The 19,376-nt window shown below is 37.8% G+C and overlaps 1 protein-coding gene across 1 annotated transcript in view; it reads right to left on the minus strand.

Moving 5' to 3' along the window:
• Positions 1-19,376, minus strand: part of plcg1 (phospholipase C, gamma 1) — a 201,168-nt gene that overhangs the window by 46,193 nt on the left and 135,599 nt on the right. Inside the window, exons 13-17 of the mRNA XM_051932817.1 lie at positions 15,159-15,327; positions 13,388-13,510; positions 13,026-13,127; positions 11,599-11,786; positions 8,780-8,980 (exon numbers count right to left, since the gene is read on the minus strand). Of these exons, the coding sequence (XP_051788777.1) occupies positions 8,780-8,980; positions 11,599-11,786; positions 13,026-13,127; positions 13,388-13,510; positions 15,159-15,327 (783 nt within the window). The remainder of the gene's footprint in view (positions 1-8,779; positions 8,981-11,598; positions 11,787-13,025; positions 13,128-13,387; positions 13,511-15,158; positions 15,328-19,376) is intronic.

The following is a 19,376-nucleotide window of genomic DNA, read 5'->3' on the forward strand; positions in this document are numbered from 1 at the left end:
GGATAACTACTACTTGTAATTGTGCCTGACAATTTGCCAGTGTGAGTGTGTGCACAAGTGTCAGGACAGGCTCCAGGTTTCCACCACCTTCAACTAAATTAAGTGGAGTTTGACAATGATATTTGTGATTTATTTGATATTTTAGGTTTCAATTATCATGGTTAGCAAAACAAAAGAAAAAAGACCTTAAATTAAAAATCTGGCAAATGTGCTGGGGGCTAACTATGCTTTCATAGCATTGCATGTAGTTGCCCCCATAACCTGGCCTTATAAATGAGTTTTTATCAGTCCTAAAATGGTGACAGACAGCAAGGCTGTTTAACTATGCTGCTTCTTAATTAAATGCTACTCAGCAGATCAGCATTAACTGATACTCAGCAGAAATAGTTACGTTTACACTGTAACCTCATGCTTATCCACACTTGGCAAATCGCATGGCCTTACATGCACACAGTCAGGGTAAAGAATTGCAATGCAAGGTGTGATAGATTTTAATTTTTCTGCAGATGATGTAGTACTAGGGTGTTGTACCATGTTAGCCATTATGGATGTAATGAGAAGTCAAGAAAAATTACACCTTTTATTGGCTATCTAAAAAGATTACAATATGCAAGATTTCAAGGCAACTCAGGCCCTTTCTTCAGGCAAGAACCAGTTAACCTAAAAGGCTGCTTAACCTATGAAAGCTCAGTGCTCTTTGCTTTTAAACACTTAACACATATTTATTGTTGGCACATTCATGTGTTTACTTATGGCCTCCATAGGTCAGTGCTTCTGAGGCATGTGACAATCAAAGTTTCAGGACAGAAATTTGCTTTAACAGCTGATACATAAATTAGACTGCGCCTCCGCTGCCTCGACCTCACCTACAGTACATCCTACATACACCCCAATCACCCCTACATTATAGATCTGTACAGACTTGCAAATAAGAATAATTTATGGACTACCAGCCATATTAGGATACTATTTGGATCAAATGAAACAAATGACATTTGACAAAGATGAAAACTGCAGTGTAATATATGACTAAAGGGTTGATTAAAGCTAAAGGTATTAACCCAACACAAAGTTATTGGAGTCAGACATAGCTACTATGGCAGAATGTTAGACTCTGTCCATCTAACACAATCTTTTTGGAGTACTCAAGGCCAGCTTGAATGTACACAAACTGGCAATGATAAACTACAGTTGATTAATTTGTTCTAACAGAATTGCATGGGTCTCTCATAAATAACTCATACAAAAAGTGAAGAATATCTCCTATAGAAGACTCCATCCTTAAAGCTGATCTAATTTCATAAATATATCCACTCATTCAATGACTGAAACATGGTGATCATCTGTGACGCCAAAAGACGGGAAACACAAAAATGTGGGGGATGGGACTGAGGCTTTGAGTGCCTGAGCCGATGGGTGAAGGCTGAAACATCTACAAAGCCATGGAGATTACTTCAGCAGTAACCAAGTGTAACAAACTGCCTGTTCAACATTGCAGCTCCTGGTGGCTTATAGTACACATGTTGCAAGACCTTGCAATGAGCACATGATACTCAGTCTAAAATTAGACAGGAAACAGTTGCCAAGTAAATCCACTTTTTTTAGTGTCACTGGTTCCATCAAGAGGTCCTTTCTATACTTAGACTGCACCAGACAGAAATGAATTAATGAAACCCTTGGTTCAGCAGGATAACGGCAGCAGGGTAAACCACAGCATTCCTTAAATTTGAGGGACAGCAGCAATGGTGCTCAGCTACAGAAGAACCTTACACAAGTTGAGCCTTACACAAGTTCCCAAAGAGCTCATTTGACACAGGTTCTCATTGGATTATCTTAAATAAAAACTAATCTATACCTTTAATGAAGTCTATCAATTTTCATCTGTATGCTTTCAGCCTGTGGGAAAATGAACATGTAGCCTGAAAGTTTGCAAGATAATGAATAATCATTTTCAGGTTTAATGCATGCGAGTACAGCCACATGAACTGTTTGTCACAGGTTGGATATGGAGGTCACTTTGATGCTAGAAATGTATGAGCTGTGTTACCCATTTGGTGGCTGACATGTCTGTGGTTGAGCAAATTAACTGAAGTCTTAAACATTTCTGAGCACTAAGGATTTTAACACAACTCAAATTTGCCAAATTAAAAGAAAAATATTTAAAGTGAATTTGATTTGCAGGTATAAAATGTCACCAAGCAGTAGCAAATGGCATAATTAGTCTCTCACTAAAAGTTATTTGTAATGCAAACTTGCTTTCCACAATAGCCAGGATATGAAAGAGCTGTGGCAGAGTCCAGCTAGACTTCAGTAAGAGTAGCGCTTGGTTCACAGATGTCATCTCATGTAGGGTTCAAAACCAGCACAGTGCTTCAGTACCATATTACTTATCCTCATCTTACTTATATTTTGAGTGACAGGGTTGTAATGACAATAGTGCCGTAATGTATATATTTAGCCGAAACATTAACTCAAAGCTGCTTACAAGTTTACTATATAGTACAATTGTTTCCATATACAGTGAGGTAAACAATTTAAAGAGATTGTTATTTTCATGACCCAGGTTCGCTTCCCGGATCCTCCCTGCGTGGAGTTTGCATGTTCTCCCCATGTCTGCGTGGGTTTCCTCCGGGAGCTCCGGTTTCCTCCCACAGTCCAAAGACATGCAGGTTAGGTGGATTGGCGATTCTAAATTGGCCCTAGTGTGTGCTTGGTGTGTGGGTGTGTTTGTGTGTGTCCTGCGCTGGGTTGGCACCCTGCCCAGGATTGGTTCCTGCCTTGTGCCCTGTGTTGGCTGGGATTGGCTCCAGCAGACCCCCGCGACTGTGTTTGGATTCAGCGGGTTGGAAAATGGATGGATGGATGTTATTTTCATGGGAATTGTTACATATGCATTATTTTCATTTTTACTTTAAAACTTTTGTAAAAATAATATTTGTCCTTTATTTCCTGCCCCGGGCGTGGTTAAATCTCTTTCTCGTGGGACTTAGAACGCTGCTCGTGTTGTGAAGGGGGGGGTCTGAACGCACGCTAAAGAGATGCAATCAGTTCAGCTGGTGTCTTGCTGCTGGCCAGCTGTGTGTTCTGCTTGTCGCACTTTGTGTCAATTACTTAAAAGCCTGTACAGCAGCTGTCATTTTGCCAATTCTCGTCACTGCCGCTAGCGTTCTGAAGGGGGGGGATGGTGATGGCTTAATGCACGCTAAGGAGAAGTGCTTAGATTTGCTGGCTTGCTACAGCTGCTGCTAGCAGAGCTGCGTGTTCTGCTTTTCGTTGTTTTAAGAGCTGAAGTTTGTCTGACAAAAGCTTGCAAACAACTGCTAGGTTAGATGCCACTGAACTTGTTTTAAATTGTAAGTTGGGCGTGACGTGTAAAAGTCACCGCCTCACGGGTTTTGCTTCCTAAGGTTGTAATGTCTAGTCTTGCGTGTCGTCAAAGTGTCTCTCTGAGATGATCTGGTCTCGATTGCTTCGCTCAACTCCCCTGGAGGCGCGCTATGCTCCTGCCACTTCGCGTCTTTCCTGCTCGCGCTGTGAAGTGGGGGAGCTGAACGCATGCTAAGCGGAAGGGGATGGATCAGCTACTGGCTTTGTGCTGCTTCTGCCAAGATGTTCTGGTTGTCGCTCTTTGCGTCGATCATTTAAAAGCCTGTACAGCAGCTGTCCTTCTGTCTCACTGCCTTTTCCTACGTGATGTTAAAATGTTTTATAATAGAGAGATGTTACTCATATCCTTAGCCCAACATCCACATATCATATGTGTTTACAAAGTGTGTTTTAAAAAGTTTACATGTGTTTAAAGCGTGTGGGAGGGGTATTTTAAGGCTTAAACTGGGTCTGGAACGTAACTTCAGCGATAGGCAGGGGATCACTTCACTATATTTTTAACAGTTGGAGCACAGGCAGGTTAAGTGATTTGCTCGGGGTCACAGAGCAAATCAGAATATGAAATAGAAAAAAAGAATCACTCTGTATTAAAGTCTACTACCTTAGCCACAACGTTATACTGATTACTTTAACAAAACTCCATGCATCTATATATTAATCTTACACACCTAAGTATTCATTCCATTACAGGTTTCCAAGATGCAAAGATTTGCAGCAACAGATGAAACACAGGAGCAACAGCCAATCACAAGGTTATACCTGCACTGCATTAATTAGGGCCAATTAATGGGCACCAAGTAATCAAATATGTAAGCACCACTGGGGCTGGGGCGCAGAGGATGATGAAGAAAACCAACATAAACATGAAGAAAGCATACAAAGTCCAAAATTACAGTGACAGTATTCAAATCCAAGATGCTAAAAAGACTACACTGATGCTGCCTTTCATTTGCAGTGAGAAGTCAGAATTTGCAACTTCCTAGTTGGAGGTTTCAACAGTAATACCCCTTTAAGTTAAGATTTCTAACTTGGAAACTCAGGACTGGTCTGTCAAGTCCAAGTCTGTCCGACTTCATGACTAAATCCAAAATGGCAACCTACACCACAAACGTTATTGAACGCTGTAGTATTATACTGCTTATTAACACTTTTGTCTATTTGTGGCTCAATAAATCAGGTGTACACACTTTATCCATGAACATGTTGCTATGGTGTTAGGATACGCAATATACAGAGTAATATGTTGTTATCAACTACTATTTACTCTGATGGAACAAGTACAATGAAGGTTTTCCAGGAGGTATTTCTATTTGGTTTTCAAATATTTTACAGGAACGCTATCAATTTGTGTGTGACATCATTCCCAGCTCCAACATCTGACTTCCTAGGTAAATGGAATGCAGCATGAGTATGATTCTCAAGTAAAATTTTAAAGCTGAACTAAGCTACACAACCTGTCCTATTCAGAATAGTAGATAACTGACTAAGAAGAAATCTGAACCAATTAAGACAGACAGTGTGCCGAGAAGGTAATAACTATGTAGGAAATTAAATTCTAAAATTTCTGCAGATACCATATTGAACAAATTGTATACATCAGGATAACTGTGCCCCAATGCTTTCAAAGCAGATATTTTCTGACCTTAAGTTTAGTCCCATTGTTGACAGATTTCAAAAACACTGTTCTCTCTAAAGTCATAATGGAAAAAACATAGCTTCACAGTTAAGATTTAATCTTAAATAAAGCAAACTGTTTCAGACATCTAGCGTAACTTTCAGGCTGGTCTGAGAAAAAGCTTTAATGACTGTTGTTAATATTTTACTATTCACAAATGTCACAAATAAAATTCTACTTTTAGACTTAATGCACAGCTTTTGATGCAAAGGATAACAATATTCTATTACACAGACCTTAGAATAAAGTTTGAGTGATTTTTATGAACTAAGCCAAACACTTTTTAGTTTGCAATGACAGCATTCCATTACATCAGCCTGAATTCAGCTGTGGTGTTCTTTTGACATGCAGCCCTATATAATAATAATTCATTATATGACCCTTAGGAGATATCATTCAGAAATCTGTAGATATATACAGTACATGAAGATGACATTCAGCTGCATTTACCATTCAAATCTAATAATCATATCTGATAATCTAATTTTATATGCTTCAATGAGATGAATGGTAGAGAGTAGCAACAATTTATCAAGGAAAAAATTCAAACTAGTGAAAATAAATTCTACAGGCAAAAATAAGATATTGCTACTTGTAACCGTAGTGGGCTTGAATGCCACTTTTACTCATTGCTCCTTTTAGAATGGAGGTATTACCTTCATCACTGATGTTTATTTTAGTTTTCACATTATTCTACCAAGACTTGCTCTTTTCCTACCTATAAAACAAAGGAGTATTATGATGGGTTTATACTATGAAATTGCCCAGAATGTTTAGGATTTATTTTGTGTTATGTCATAGAGGTGGGTTTCTGTGCATCTTACAGCTGACAACCAATGAGCCCTCACCCGGACTTGCACCACATATAATGTAGCTTCGAGGAATAAGAAACACAAGTGTATTGGAACTGACAGACAGAAGAGAGACTTGTCTGCTTGATGTTATATGTACCACAATAGAATGTAAAAAAGGAGGGAAAAAAAGAGCCAAGAATGCAGCTGAACTCACTGTCCCCTGTAAAGCCTTTACAGCATTTCAAGAATACAAATGATAGTTGGCCTATTTGTACTCCAAATATTAGAATTTTATCATGATGCAACAATTAATTTTTGATGCAGTGCTTTTCACAACCATTTGGCCCAGTACAATATGCAGATAAGCAAATCCAAGTGCATGAACCATTATAAAACATTAATCCAACATAAACATTGTAAGTCACAAAAATACACAGTGCATGACAAAAACCTGCTAACAAACTACATTCCTGGCCTAACAGAAGCAACCAATCAAGCATGAGTTTACACAGTACTTTCCTATTCTGAATGCTGCCCCCATGGTACTTTACATGCACATAACTATACAATCATTTTTAAGTTACAAATGTTTTTTTTTTTTTAACAGCTGGAACAAAGTTAAGAGACATGTCGACAGACAAAGTGAGTCAGAGCTACAGATGAACTGGCAGATTTCAATTCAAAGTTTAATAGTTTGGCAGACACAGGACAGCTGTCTACCCGACCTATTCCAGGATATCCAAATAGATTATAGACTGACTTGTTCACACAAGTAATTACTCCATGGCACCGACGCCTGAAGTGATACAGCAGGTCCATTACTGGGATTAGACTCAATAACATCTAATTTTAACTCTGTAAATGGAGATTCTTGATGCCAATTCTTATTTTCATATCCAGGATGCCCATGCTCACAAGTTAATTTGTTTCACAAGTGCATTTACACCATTTATGACTTTGTTTACTCAGTATCAACAACATAATGCTAAAACATCTTTTTAGCACAAACACGAACAAATTAGGCAATTAGCAAACCTACCAGCAAAAATAACCCATTTTTCAGGGAGCATGTGCCCTCTGAAAAAATGACTAGCATCACACAAATCTGTAACCACCCCCAATAGGAAGTCCAAAATTGCCCTCTTGTAGGATATTACTTAAGAGGTTGAGGACACTGGTGTCAGGTCACTGAATACTGATATTGTGATATTTGTCAAATATCCCATGAACCTGAATTCATATCTCTCCACACTGCAATAAGTGAGGCTTTGCCCACATTACTACGTTTTCATTTTAAACGGCATTTTTAAACAAAAACACCTTGGTCCACACTAGAATTTTCACATTTTTTACGTAAGTCCACACTGAATACAATGTATCAAAACCAAAAAAAAAAAAAAAAAAAAAAGAACCAAAGACACATATAACTTAGTCATCCACCTGCACTGGGCATGTGTACAGCATAGACATCTTACCCAAGATTAGTGATCCTTGAAGGGATGGTAATGCTGTCGACCACAAGATTTATCGCAGAACCGTAGTGATCAATAAATTTTTTGCTTTTTGTACATGTATTCAGCATTCAAACTGTACAAAATTTGTATGCAATTTAGGCGCATGCAGGTATGCAACCCTACAAGTGCCACAGAAAGCAACTCTTCTCTGTCTGCTATACTTAAGTATGCTTTTCTTCCATGAAGGGTGACCAATCAGGGAAGATCCACATAATAAACTGAAACAAATCAGAGCATGATTCGATTCTGTGCTTTCACCCATCCGCTCCACAATACAGAGGCTGCATTTTCAGAAGTACACAGCTCTGGAGAACATTTTCAGAAATCTCTGTTGTTGGTGATTGAAAATTCTGGGGCAGTGTGGATGAAGCATGAAAATAGTGACTAATGTCTGTGTTCTTAAACAAAAATGTAGTAGTATGGGTAGGGCTTTAGTGGTTAGTCCCCACAAGATAAACATCACTCATAATGGCATAACAAATTGGGAAGAGTTACTAGCATTAATAGCCATCTACCCACTTCTTGAACCTAGCTAATCCACACCAGGGTAGTAAGGAGCTCAAACCTGTTAAGAAAGTATAGCAGGAAACAGCCATGAATAGGGTACATGTCTAGCACAGGGCATATAATTTTAAAACTACTTGCCTCACTCTATCTATTAAGCCAGTGTTAGAGTCATGCATCAACTTAAATCTGCAAGACTGTAGGATTTTAGATGAAAACCCACACAGAGTTGGGGACACTGTACAAACCCCACCCAGACATTAAAGCAAGCAGAGATTCGGACATAGATTCCTGCAGCGGTGAGGTTGTACTTTTAACCACTGTATAGAGCGAATATTATGAAAGTCACAGAATTCATAGAATTTTAAATCCAAGAAGTTTTGGAGCAGAACAACCGTGAGAAAACTGCTTTTGAGTCACAAATGTATTGTGGGAGTGGAGATCTTGGAAGGAAAAGAAATAAAACATTAATGATAAATTTGGTGTTAAGTGTTTTTCACAAAGTGCTCTAGTAAGTCACAAACAGCATCAAGAACTGCTGCCATCTGTTGGCCTATTTGTGCAATTAAACCTTTAATTGACTGCATTCAATTTAAAAAAAGCCGGATAATCTAATTGAGGGCCAAAGGGGCACAAGACAGGAACCAACCCTATATGAGTCACCACAGGGTGCACGCGTGAACGCACACACACACACACACACCCACCCCTAAACCCACTGTCACAATTCCAATTTAGAAGAGTCTTTTATTTACATTCATATACATTTTCTGCATATGAAGTATCCTGGAAATGTTCCTTATACAGAAATATTAATAAACAGTGACTGTGGGAAAAAAAAAAAAAAAAAAAGCAACTGCAAACAGCCAAATGTGACCCTTTACAAAACAACTTTGCATTCTTACTCTTTGCTCTCATGAGCATTGGTCTGCGGGACAGGTTCTGTTAGCCTCATCTCAAACTCATTGCAGCGTAGAGGCACATGCTGATAATGGTTAATGAGGGAGTAGAGGGTGTCAAACACCAGATTGTCAGTCAAGTAGAATTTGGGGCTTCCTGCCTCCTGTCGCGAATGGATCCGACAGTGCTGCACTCGGCCAGATCGCCTGCAAAGAAGAAGAGTGGGCAAGAAACAAATTCAGGTGGTAGCATACGGAAATCCTTTACCACCTTTGCAGTTTCAGCAGTAAAAATAACAAATATTTTAAAAAATCCATAAATTAAAGATATTTTGAAACATCACTCAGGTCACACTCTTACAACCAATCAATTACATTACTATAAAATCCTCTCATACAAACATCAGGCAGGAAGTGTACCTAATAAACAATATTTAGGCATTGCATGTATTTGAGATTTTATTTATTAATTCATTTCCCATTGCAGGGTCAATAAGAGACCTATAAGACCAACACAAATTAATAACCACACCCAAAATATGAGGTACGGAGACGGCACATTCTCCATGGGAGTTTTCTTTAGGTACTCTGCCTCCCCCATCAAAGTGTTATTGTGATTATTGATGTTTGTGTATGCATTTGCCACAACTAGCTTCGGCTTCTGAAATAGATAATGTGGGCTCATAAAAGGATGGAGAAATTGTTGTAATCAGCATTAACATCATAATTCACCACTCCACATGATTTAACTTCAGCCATGACAACACTAGGCATCTATTCTTTGATTTTCCAAACAAACCAAAGGACAATAATAATTGTCATCATTTTTGTTTATGGTTTTAATTTATGCGTAACTTTTTTATTTTTATTTTAACATCAACATGCCAGTGCTACTAGTGATAATGATATGCCAACAACATTGTGACAACCTGGACAGCTGGCAAAGGGAACACAAAGAAATACTTGACAAGGGACAGGCTTGGCATAGTCCATACTTTAAAAAAGAAGCCCACTGAAGTAACTGGACAATGTGAGTAAATATTCATGGGAGATGTACCATATACATTTAAAAGAAGTATTTACAAGTCATCACTCAAAAGAGGACTGGACTTTTAATGGTGTATTGGATTTCAGGAACACAGGGGCTGCAGGAGGGAGCTTTGGGGTGATGACCACAGGCCTTTCACAGAGTGTTTTTTTTTTTTTGTTCTTTATTTCGCCTTATACAATTTCTTCTATTAGGTAGTTTTCGCATACCCCTTGGGGTCAGAGCGCAGGGTCAGCCATTGTACTGAGCCCCTGGAGCAATTACAGGTTAAGGGCCTTGCTCAAGGGCCCAGCAGAGCAGTGGCCTTATTGGCAGTGACGGGGATTTGAACCGGCAACCTTCGGGATACCAGCGCAGATCCTTAGCCTCAGAGCCACCACTCCATCGTCCGTGACACAGGATATAAATAACCCTAGGACAGAGAATTAAAGGCTGCTTCAAGCAGATGGCCCATTGGGCTTGGACAAGGAGGTTGAGTTTTAAGGAAAATCTCAGCTGGCAGGTAGTATCAGGAACACATCAGCACTTAATTTCTGATAGTTTGATTTGTTATGAATTTTTATGTCTTCTTGTTTTGATTTTTTTTTAATTGTTCTTTTGGAACACAAGCATGCATGACGTTGGCAGAGCTACACCATAAAAAAGAGTGGCATGACCAAAGAAGAGTAAGAACCTAATCTCACAATATTTTTTCCTCTGAGTCAACTATTGCTGAAACAACAAACAAAAAGAAACAGAAATCAAGCCGATATTGCTGTGTTTTATGGTTTCCATTCTTGTATTATCCATGTAACACATTCGAAACTTAGTAATGATTTATGGGCAGTAACTCTGTTTAATGCCTCTGACAAATTTCCAACCTACTGTTAAAAGAAAGACCTTAAAACATCTGTAGTGTTTGATCTCTTGGACCTCCTGCTGATCCTATATGTTAGGGATGGTGAAAGTTCAGTAAGAGTAGAGAAAGAAGGAGAAAAAAAAATTGTGAGGTTAGCATCCTTGTGACATGGCATTTACGATAGTGGGCAACCTACCCCACCCTACAACAGAGGGGCTCAACTTTGTATGCTGTGGTCCACAGGATGGTAGAATTTTCTTCTCCATTTTTATAATTAGCTACTTTTTTCTTCTCCCCATCATCATCCCTCTTGTATACATTTTAGTAAATAAATCACTATGGATACACGTTTTGGTTTTTGTCTCTCTTTTTCTAATTAATAACACTGAGGTGCCCATATCACAATCTATACCAAAATATTTACTCAGCCAGCTTATGCATGTTCTAAAATTTAGTATGTAAAAAGAGTGCTTATAAATAACCCTTCAACAACATACGAACATAGACATTTATCCATACCTAGAAGGAAACAGCATATTTATAAATAGAAAATCACAAAAAATCCACAGTGCTCCTTATCAGCACTATTTCATTATGTGGTGTGAATACTTTTACTGTTTAATACAATTCATATATTAGTAATTGGAAAGAGTGTGTTGCTTTATTTAAAAATGGGTGTTTTTCTGATGACAAGCAACCATGAGAAAACAATTACATGGAGTCAGCTTTATAAGACATTCATGTAATTATTTTAGATTTTTCAGGCATTCCTTTATTCACTTTGCGATAGGTTTTGTTGTGTCATTGTATCAATATAATATCTGAACATTTTAATGCGCTAAGCTCTGTCATAGCACACAAACAGCAGACAAAACGAGAACACGCTAACATCCTCAACATCAGACATTCAAAATAAGTCAAGCAATCTACACAACTTACCAGAATGAGAGCGTGTAGTCTCCAACAAATGTCTCACTCTCCCTCACAAGAAAAGAGCCGTCTGGCGCTCCTGTCTCTAAACAATATTCTGAAAGCAATCTCTCTGCAATTTGCCGTCCATCACGTCCCGCACCAAGCTTCCCATGGAACCACTTCTCCGTCACATGCTGATCCATCCCATTTACTATCTGCATGAAAACAGATTTACTTGGCAGATGGTTTTATCCAACGTAACAAACAACGTACAATGCTGTAATTGTCCAGCTTTTCTACTGTAATGAAGGTGATGTGATTTGGCCATGATCATACAAGGAGTCAGGGTAGAAAATGACTGTAGCATCCAGCTCTTCGACTATTTGGTCAAACTGCTTTATTTACTTTGTTTTTGCCTTTTAAAATAAACCAAACAACACTTCAACACTGATCAGATGTAGTAAAATCCAGATCTTTAAGAATGCCACATTTTTGTTTTTTTATCACATCTGGGCACTTCACATTCAGATTAGCTGAAAATATCAAAATATATTTTATAGCTATTTTGTGTGGAGTTTTTATTCCTAAGCACTACAGAAAATGAATTATAAGCAAAGTTCACTCAAATTTATGCCGGATGTAATCCGTCTAGCTTGGATTAAAACAAGCTGACAACACCGAACTGGTTTATGAGAAGGTCTGCCAACTGTTACTCTGGTGGTCAGTGGCTGAAACAGGAACTGACAAGGCTTAAAAGAAGTCTGCTGAGGGTTTGGGGAACATAGTACACAGGAATCCTCACTAACAAAACCAAGGATATGAGTTAAACAAGGAGTGCCTGACAACACTGCACTGGCTAAAATCTGGTCATACTGCATTTATGGCATAAACAACATTATTCTCAAGAATGCAGCTAAACGTTCTTTGGAGTTAATTATAGGTAGATGTGTGTGACCTGACTAGTATCTGATGTAATAACTATGATACACGCGTATGATTAGGACTTGAGTCTGTAAGTTAATGTATTTATATTGGTTTTTAAATTCACTAGAGGCTTATGGCTCATAATGCTAAACAGACGTTTTGCTATAAGGTTGGCAAGTATGAATTTCACTGTATTCTGTACATGTTACAATAACGACCCTATAAACCTACAAGGTCCTGGTTTGTAAAATATTTGCAATTCAAATAACTGGTGAAAAATTTGCTTAAAAATTAAAATGTAATACATACAGACAAAAAATGCATTTTTAAATGGAGAAGTAATGTGTTGATACACTGACTGGTAGCACTAAAATGTGACAAGCATGTGTAAATGTGCACTGTGACAGATTGGAGTCCCATCCAAAGGCCAGTCTAGCTATTCACCCACTGCAGAAGAGAAAAGCACCAAACATCTGAAACCATTAACTGGAGGGACTAGCTCAAAAGAAGACAGAAAATGATTGTCCTACCTCTCTCTGCTCTTCTTCATCTTCATTACTCCGGTTCATTGCTGTTTCTTCCGAAAAGTAAATTTTATGGCTAGTCAGCACAAAGAAATGTGGGTTCCATTCCTGTTAACAGCATTAGAGAGGGAGTTTGAAATACCTACACTCTGCAAATACAGTATGCTGTAAAAATATAACAGACACCCCCTCAGATTATAAGGTTTGCCTTCTGTGTGCTTAACTGTTCTCTGATGAAGTATCTGCCCTCATGCCCGAGATAATAATGCCATTGACGTGTTTGTCTCGGAAAGGATATTGGGAATCACACATATTACTTTTACGAGCTTCAGCAATTAACAAACTAAAAGATGGGGAGCATTTCTTACATGGTTGATAGGATCCTCCAAATACAGAATACCATTTTTGATGGAATTGCTGATATCATTTTCAGAGTAAGGAGTGGAGGTGGACACCTCTTCATAGGCACTACCTTCAGCCAGCTTCTTGTGCTGAAAAGCATAAGGAGATCACTAAATTATTTTGCAAGTACACCTGTTATAGAGTAATGTAAATTACATTTATTATCATAAGATGCATTCATATATATGCACTGGATATCAAATGTCTTTATAGGCTTAGAGAAACCTTGGCTTTTACTCACAAAAGATTGTAACAAACCACATCAGATACATCCTAACTTTTAACATCAACCAGTGAAGTATCTGCACTGAAGACCAGCAGGACAAAGCTCCACCAGAAGTTGGTCAAAATAAATAAGAAGCTTCCCTCAGTAATTTAATTTAATATAAAAATGTTTTAGCAACCGTCAATTTCTTAAGCAACTTTTACGAAATTTCTATCAATTCTTGTCTACAAAAATCATGCTTTTTGTAGTATGTGAAATTGTCCTGCATCTGGGTGCTTGTAGGGTGTGGCTGTATTGGTCCTGTAGTATTCTAGGTTCACACTTTGCAGTATGTGGACATGTGCAACCTGAAATTTACTGCTTAGACCTTGAAAGCTAGAGCTCCTTATCCTCAACATTAAAATGAGAAAGTCTTTTTTTTTTTTTTTTTTTTTGCAATGGCACTTGCCAGGTTTCTTCAATCAAGACTATGCAGCGTTAAGGCAGTGAAGAAGTACAAAAGTCCAGTATTTTTTGCTCCATTAATGGTAATCACAGTATTTTAAAAAGACAAGAAAGCAGACCAATATCAGGAGTGCTTCAAGCACAAAACATTATGTTTCTTGGAATGGGGCTGACAACACTGATCTTTACCTACTGCTGAGGAGAACTGCCTGACAGCACTAAATCTGAAAGAGCCACCTAGAAAAACTTACTTGTGCTCCTCCCACTTTGTGAAAAGAAGCCAGCTGTCTAGTGCTCCTAGTTCTGGTGTGGACAGAACAGATGGTTCACGCTGACTTGGAAATACCTGGTTGCAAGTTGGTAAGCACTGCTACTAGTCAGCACCAGTCATATGATCGAGTCATGCAATGAGTGCAGTATGTGTGTTCTTTTCACATTATAAGTCAGCACCAGTCATATGATCGAGTCATGCAATGAGTGCAGTATGTGTGTTCTTTTCACATTATAGTGGCTTGTCCTTTTTCACCTCAAAGCCAATTTCATTCTGAATGTGACGTGTTGCTGTTTCAGTTTAGGCAGTTTACATCCAATTTTTCCTGGGCAGCAGGTGGTTGCAAGGCTCTCAGTTTTTTTTAATGTTTAAATCTATGTTTTTGTATTTTGTTAGAATACAATGATCTAATGCCAATCAAGACAGATCAGGCACCAGTATTCCACTGTTTGATTGATTTTTTTTTTTCTTTTTAAACAAAATCAATACATGAGCTTGCTAGTCTAATTAGTCATTAGCAAAAGAAGGACAGGCATTATTAGTTAGGTAAGTTAATATTAATGTTACACAAGTCCACATACGTAAAGGAGATTTCTGGTATTGCCTCACCAAAATTTTAAAATTTTTTAAGATATGATACTGTGCTGAAGTTAATATTTTAAACAAAAAGTTAAATGATTGTCTTGAGGGGACATTAAGATACCCTACTAAACCCATTCCTTTTTAAAGAACATATGGCAACTTGATGCCAGTGGCACAGCAGCATAAATCAGATTATTTTACTTGTAGTTTTTACCTTGATAAGGATTTTCCGTTTTAGCTGAAAAGGTGAGGGAAGACCATCTGCTGTTATGTCAACTGGTTTGGTGAGCAGCATTTCCCCAAACACCTTTTTGAAATATGTGGCCATATTCCTCTGTTGGACGATGCTACAATGGTCTTCAATAGAAAGGATGATGGGATATCTAAGGTAAGAGAAACCAGATAAATGAAAAAAGGACCTCTAAAACACCTTAACTAGCCAATTGCTGTTCCACTTTCAATAAATGCATTTTTGGGATAAATACGTGATTTTGAGTACATAAAGCAATATCTAACCAGTTTAAATAATTACTTCCTGAAGAAAAAAGTTGTAACATCTCATTTTGTTTTAAAACACAAAGCACTCTGCAATCCCAAAAGTGGCACATGCTGCAATGAGGCCGACTTCACCAGTGCATTAGTTAAAGAGCATCAGGACTCATTCTCATATGCTTTTTCTGATTGGATGATGTTATCTACTGTTCCCTGTGTTATTGGAGGGGGTCTTGTTAGTGCTCCATTGATGGCTAAATATTTTGGATATGTACAGTAATCTTAAGAAGACAAACCACACATGTAATCTGCAAACAAATGCCACACCATCCAGCAAGTCTTACAAGCAACACACAGAAAACTCATTTCTGTGAGGAAAGCAGTCAACTAACTCACAGTAGCGTTCATGATGCCAGCTTCAACATCAGTAAGACTTTCACTTAAAATCTGGAAAATTTTATTCTGTTTGAATTTTCTAAAAGTAAATTCAAAATTTACTACCAGAGAACTTTGTTTTGTTTTCTTTGTTTCGGAACAGTTAGGATAAACACAATTTTATTAATGTCGCCCTGCTATTGACTAGAGCTGCAGCTCTAGTTAGTTATGAGCACAGATGACATAAAAGAAGACAATTTTTGATGGCAGAGCAGGCTAAAATAAAAAGGAACTCTCTAATCAATGATATTTTTCTGAATTTGTATCTTAGTGTATGCTTTTGCAAACACAGTAATGGGCCCTAAGCAACTTAACAACAAGCTAACAAGTTCTAATGTTTTTTTCCTGGGACCCCCTGAGGCTTACAGAGGGTTTGGTGAGTTAATTGGGAAGTCCTGGACTGTTTGTATTTTATCTACAACAAAATATATGATTAGTTAATTATCAAAGTGTGAGAAAGAAATGGAAAAGGGGGAACAGATGAAAATAAAAATACTAAATCAAAAAAGAAAACACCCAATTGACAAACAAAGACTGCACCATGACCACAGAATTTCGATTGAAGTTGGCATACTGAAAATGTTCACATAATTAAAGGTACACTATAACTAAAAATGCTTCATTTTACCCCATGCTGCTGGTAGTATGGCCAGGAAGTGGTTTTAATCTCATGCTTTCTTGAGAAACAGAGATTACAAAATTTATGATTCAATGGATTAAACAATTCTAAGAAAGACAAACTCAACTGATTGCATGAATGAACATCAATGACGGTGCTGTGGTATGAGAGATGTTCAATTCTGTCACAAGGTTTTCGGAAATGAGAAACATTCTTAAAAATTTAAACAACACTGTGAGGTGGCAACAATGAAACTTAGCATTATTGCACAGTGCACTGCACTGACATAACCAACAGGTTTGTTTTTGTTAAAGTAAATCAAACCTTAGTGATTATATGTCCATGTTTATTTTAAACATGAAAGACCACCAGCAACAGATAAAAATAAAAAAGAAAAGAAATTCTGGACATGTAGACTACATTTTGGTTAAGTAGTAAATTCAAAAGTAGTGTATTCTTTGAAATCTCTATTTCAATATGATGATGGGAAGATCAAAACCATAAAATAAAAATGTTCATGTAGTTTCTACATTTTTATTACTTTATCTCTAAGATGTTACACTTAACATACTGTACAGTCAAACCACAAGATCACTTGAAACTCAGCGCCAGAATGCATGATTTTATAGACAGACAGATAGATAGATAGATAAAAAAGGGCAAGGATAGTACTTGCTAAGGTGGTTAGGCTTCAATAGATGTTTGTAAATGGGAAATCTGCATTTTGATCAAAATTAATTATTTCGTTATCAGACCAGTTTTGTTCAGTTTATGCTTCATAGACGAGACTGACATCAATTCTGGATAGTGTGCTCACTCACGCATATGCTTTTATCAGCTTAAGCAGGGTGTTAAGGGCATGTTGCATCATCTGAACCTACTGGCCTAAAGTAAATGGTTTACAAGAGGGATGGTGGGGAGAGTCGCATCTTTGTGTAATTCATCTGCAGCTGTGACGTCAAACAAATGGATGAAGGTCACTAATCCTGGTTTGATTCCACTTATCCTTTTCTTAATACACATTCACATGAGGTCTAGTATGGAAACAATTCCTGACACCCTCTATAAAGGCCATTTGGGGAAATCAATTTATTGCTTGGTGCTGTGGTAATTGCTAGTGGTGTGCTATTGTACTCAACAACTTCTATATTTTCAACCTCATTAATTATGCTACCCCCTTTGGAACACAAATCCTTTCCACATCTCTCTGGTTTCATTTATTTCATAAGGGTCAACTTAAGACTCCAGCAACTCCAATTCACACATCTTTGACATGGAGGAGTAACACTGGTGTGTCCAGAGGGAAAACCGCATAAGGACAGTCGCATGACTTCTAGTATTGAGTGAAAGCTCTACCAACCAGTGCACCACAACACCATCCATCAGAAAATACACAGCCCATCATATGATTAAAATGAATCTGTAAGCTTTGACATAATGACTATGATGGTTCAGAAATCCACAGCATTTTCTATACTTCAATTAAAGTTAACAAAAATGTCTACAACTTTTTTTGCAATAAATCTGAAAATGTTCAGTTTGCAAATGCTGCTCCACGAAGCCAGAATGACCATTTTCTATTAAGTTAAAATGAGGACATTTTATGGAAAACTTGCCTTTTACATAATACTGTCACAGAAGCATGGGTTGGCTGGTGTCCCTGATGACATCGATGGTTCTCTTCCAGGTTGGGATCCTTTTATAATACAGGGAAAATTTGGTTGCTGGTACCTTTACTTGGCAGGAAGCCATGATAGAGAAAGGACATTGGAGATTGCCTCCTGGGGCCATGTATTATCCCGATTCTCTGGGGGCAGCAGCAATCTCCTCATGGTGTTTCCATTTCTACACCTGAATGTGTAATTATCACGTGAAAAATTGTCTTTGTTATAACGCCGAACTTTGAGAGTGATGTATACACAAAAACTTAAACAGTTTGTGTCTCATTTCAAAATACCAAATTGTTAGATTAAACATCTCCACTGCAAGCTGATTACATGCAGCAGTAGTCAAACCACAAAATGTAATGCCTGACATTTTATCTATCACAGTTTTATCTAAACCACTGACTTCACTACTGTTTATGTCTTTCTGCATGCCCTTGAAATTTTCTATACAAGTCTGTAGAAATCTTCTTCATTAGAGCACTTGTACAGTTGATTTATAGCTGCTGTGATGTTTTATGCAATTAAATGCTCAAGACCCTTCAAGCAGCATGAATGATCTCCTCACAATATCCAGGATGCACAATGAAGTTTGTGATCTTTGACAAACTATTTGTTCTTCGAACATTTTCTTTATGTTTTGCAGTTTCCATGCATTCTTGAAGATCTAGAGTCCTTTTGTTTGCAACTGAAACAAATGTGCCTGGACTACTAATGGTACATTCCGTCTCAAATTTGTTAATGGCCATTTCGAAAACAGCTACATTTTTTTAAACGTTTGATTGTACATTTACACCTAGGTTTTGTTATTTCTATATAAACGTAAACTCACTAGAACTCCTAAAGGACTCCCAGATCTGCAGATCATGCCATGCTAACAATGGCTGCTGTTTGGTTTGCATCTGCTTTGAATGGACAGAACCAAATTCCACCATCATCGCACTGACATGACTTCTTGAAATCGAAAACAAACTTTGAGCATTCATGTTATTGTATCCTCCAGAATTTCCTGATCTTTCAAAGAAAACCCAGACAATTTGGTTGTTTACAAAAATCTGCCTCGATGCTAATAGTTACTAGTGAAAAACAGGACTTGTCCTGGTAAAAGAGGACATATGGTAATGCTATGAGTAGTTGTCCCTCAAAATGCATCTGTATAGTGATGAATAAAGGCTGTTAATTGATTTTTCTTATAGCAGAGAAGGCATCAGTAACAAACATC

The sequence above is a fragment of the Erpetoichthys calabaricus genome, chromosome 10 (assembly GCF_900747795.2).
Source record: "Erpetoichthys calabaricus chromosome 10, fErpCal1.3, whole genome shotgun sequence".
NCBI lineage: Eukaryota > Metazoa > Chordata > Cladistia > Polypteriformes > Polypteridae > Erpetoichthys > Erpetoichthys calabaricus.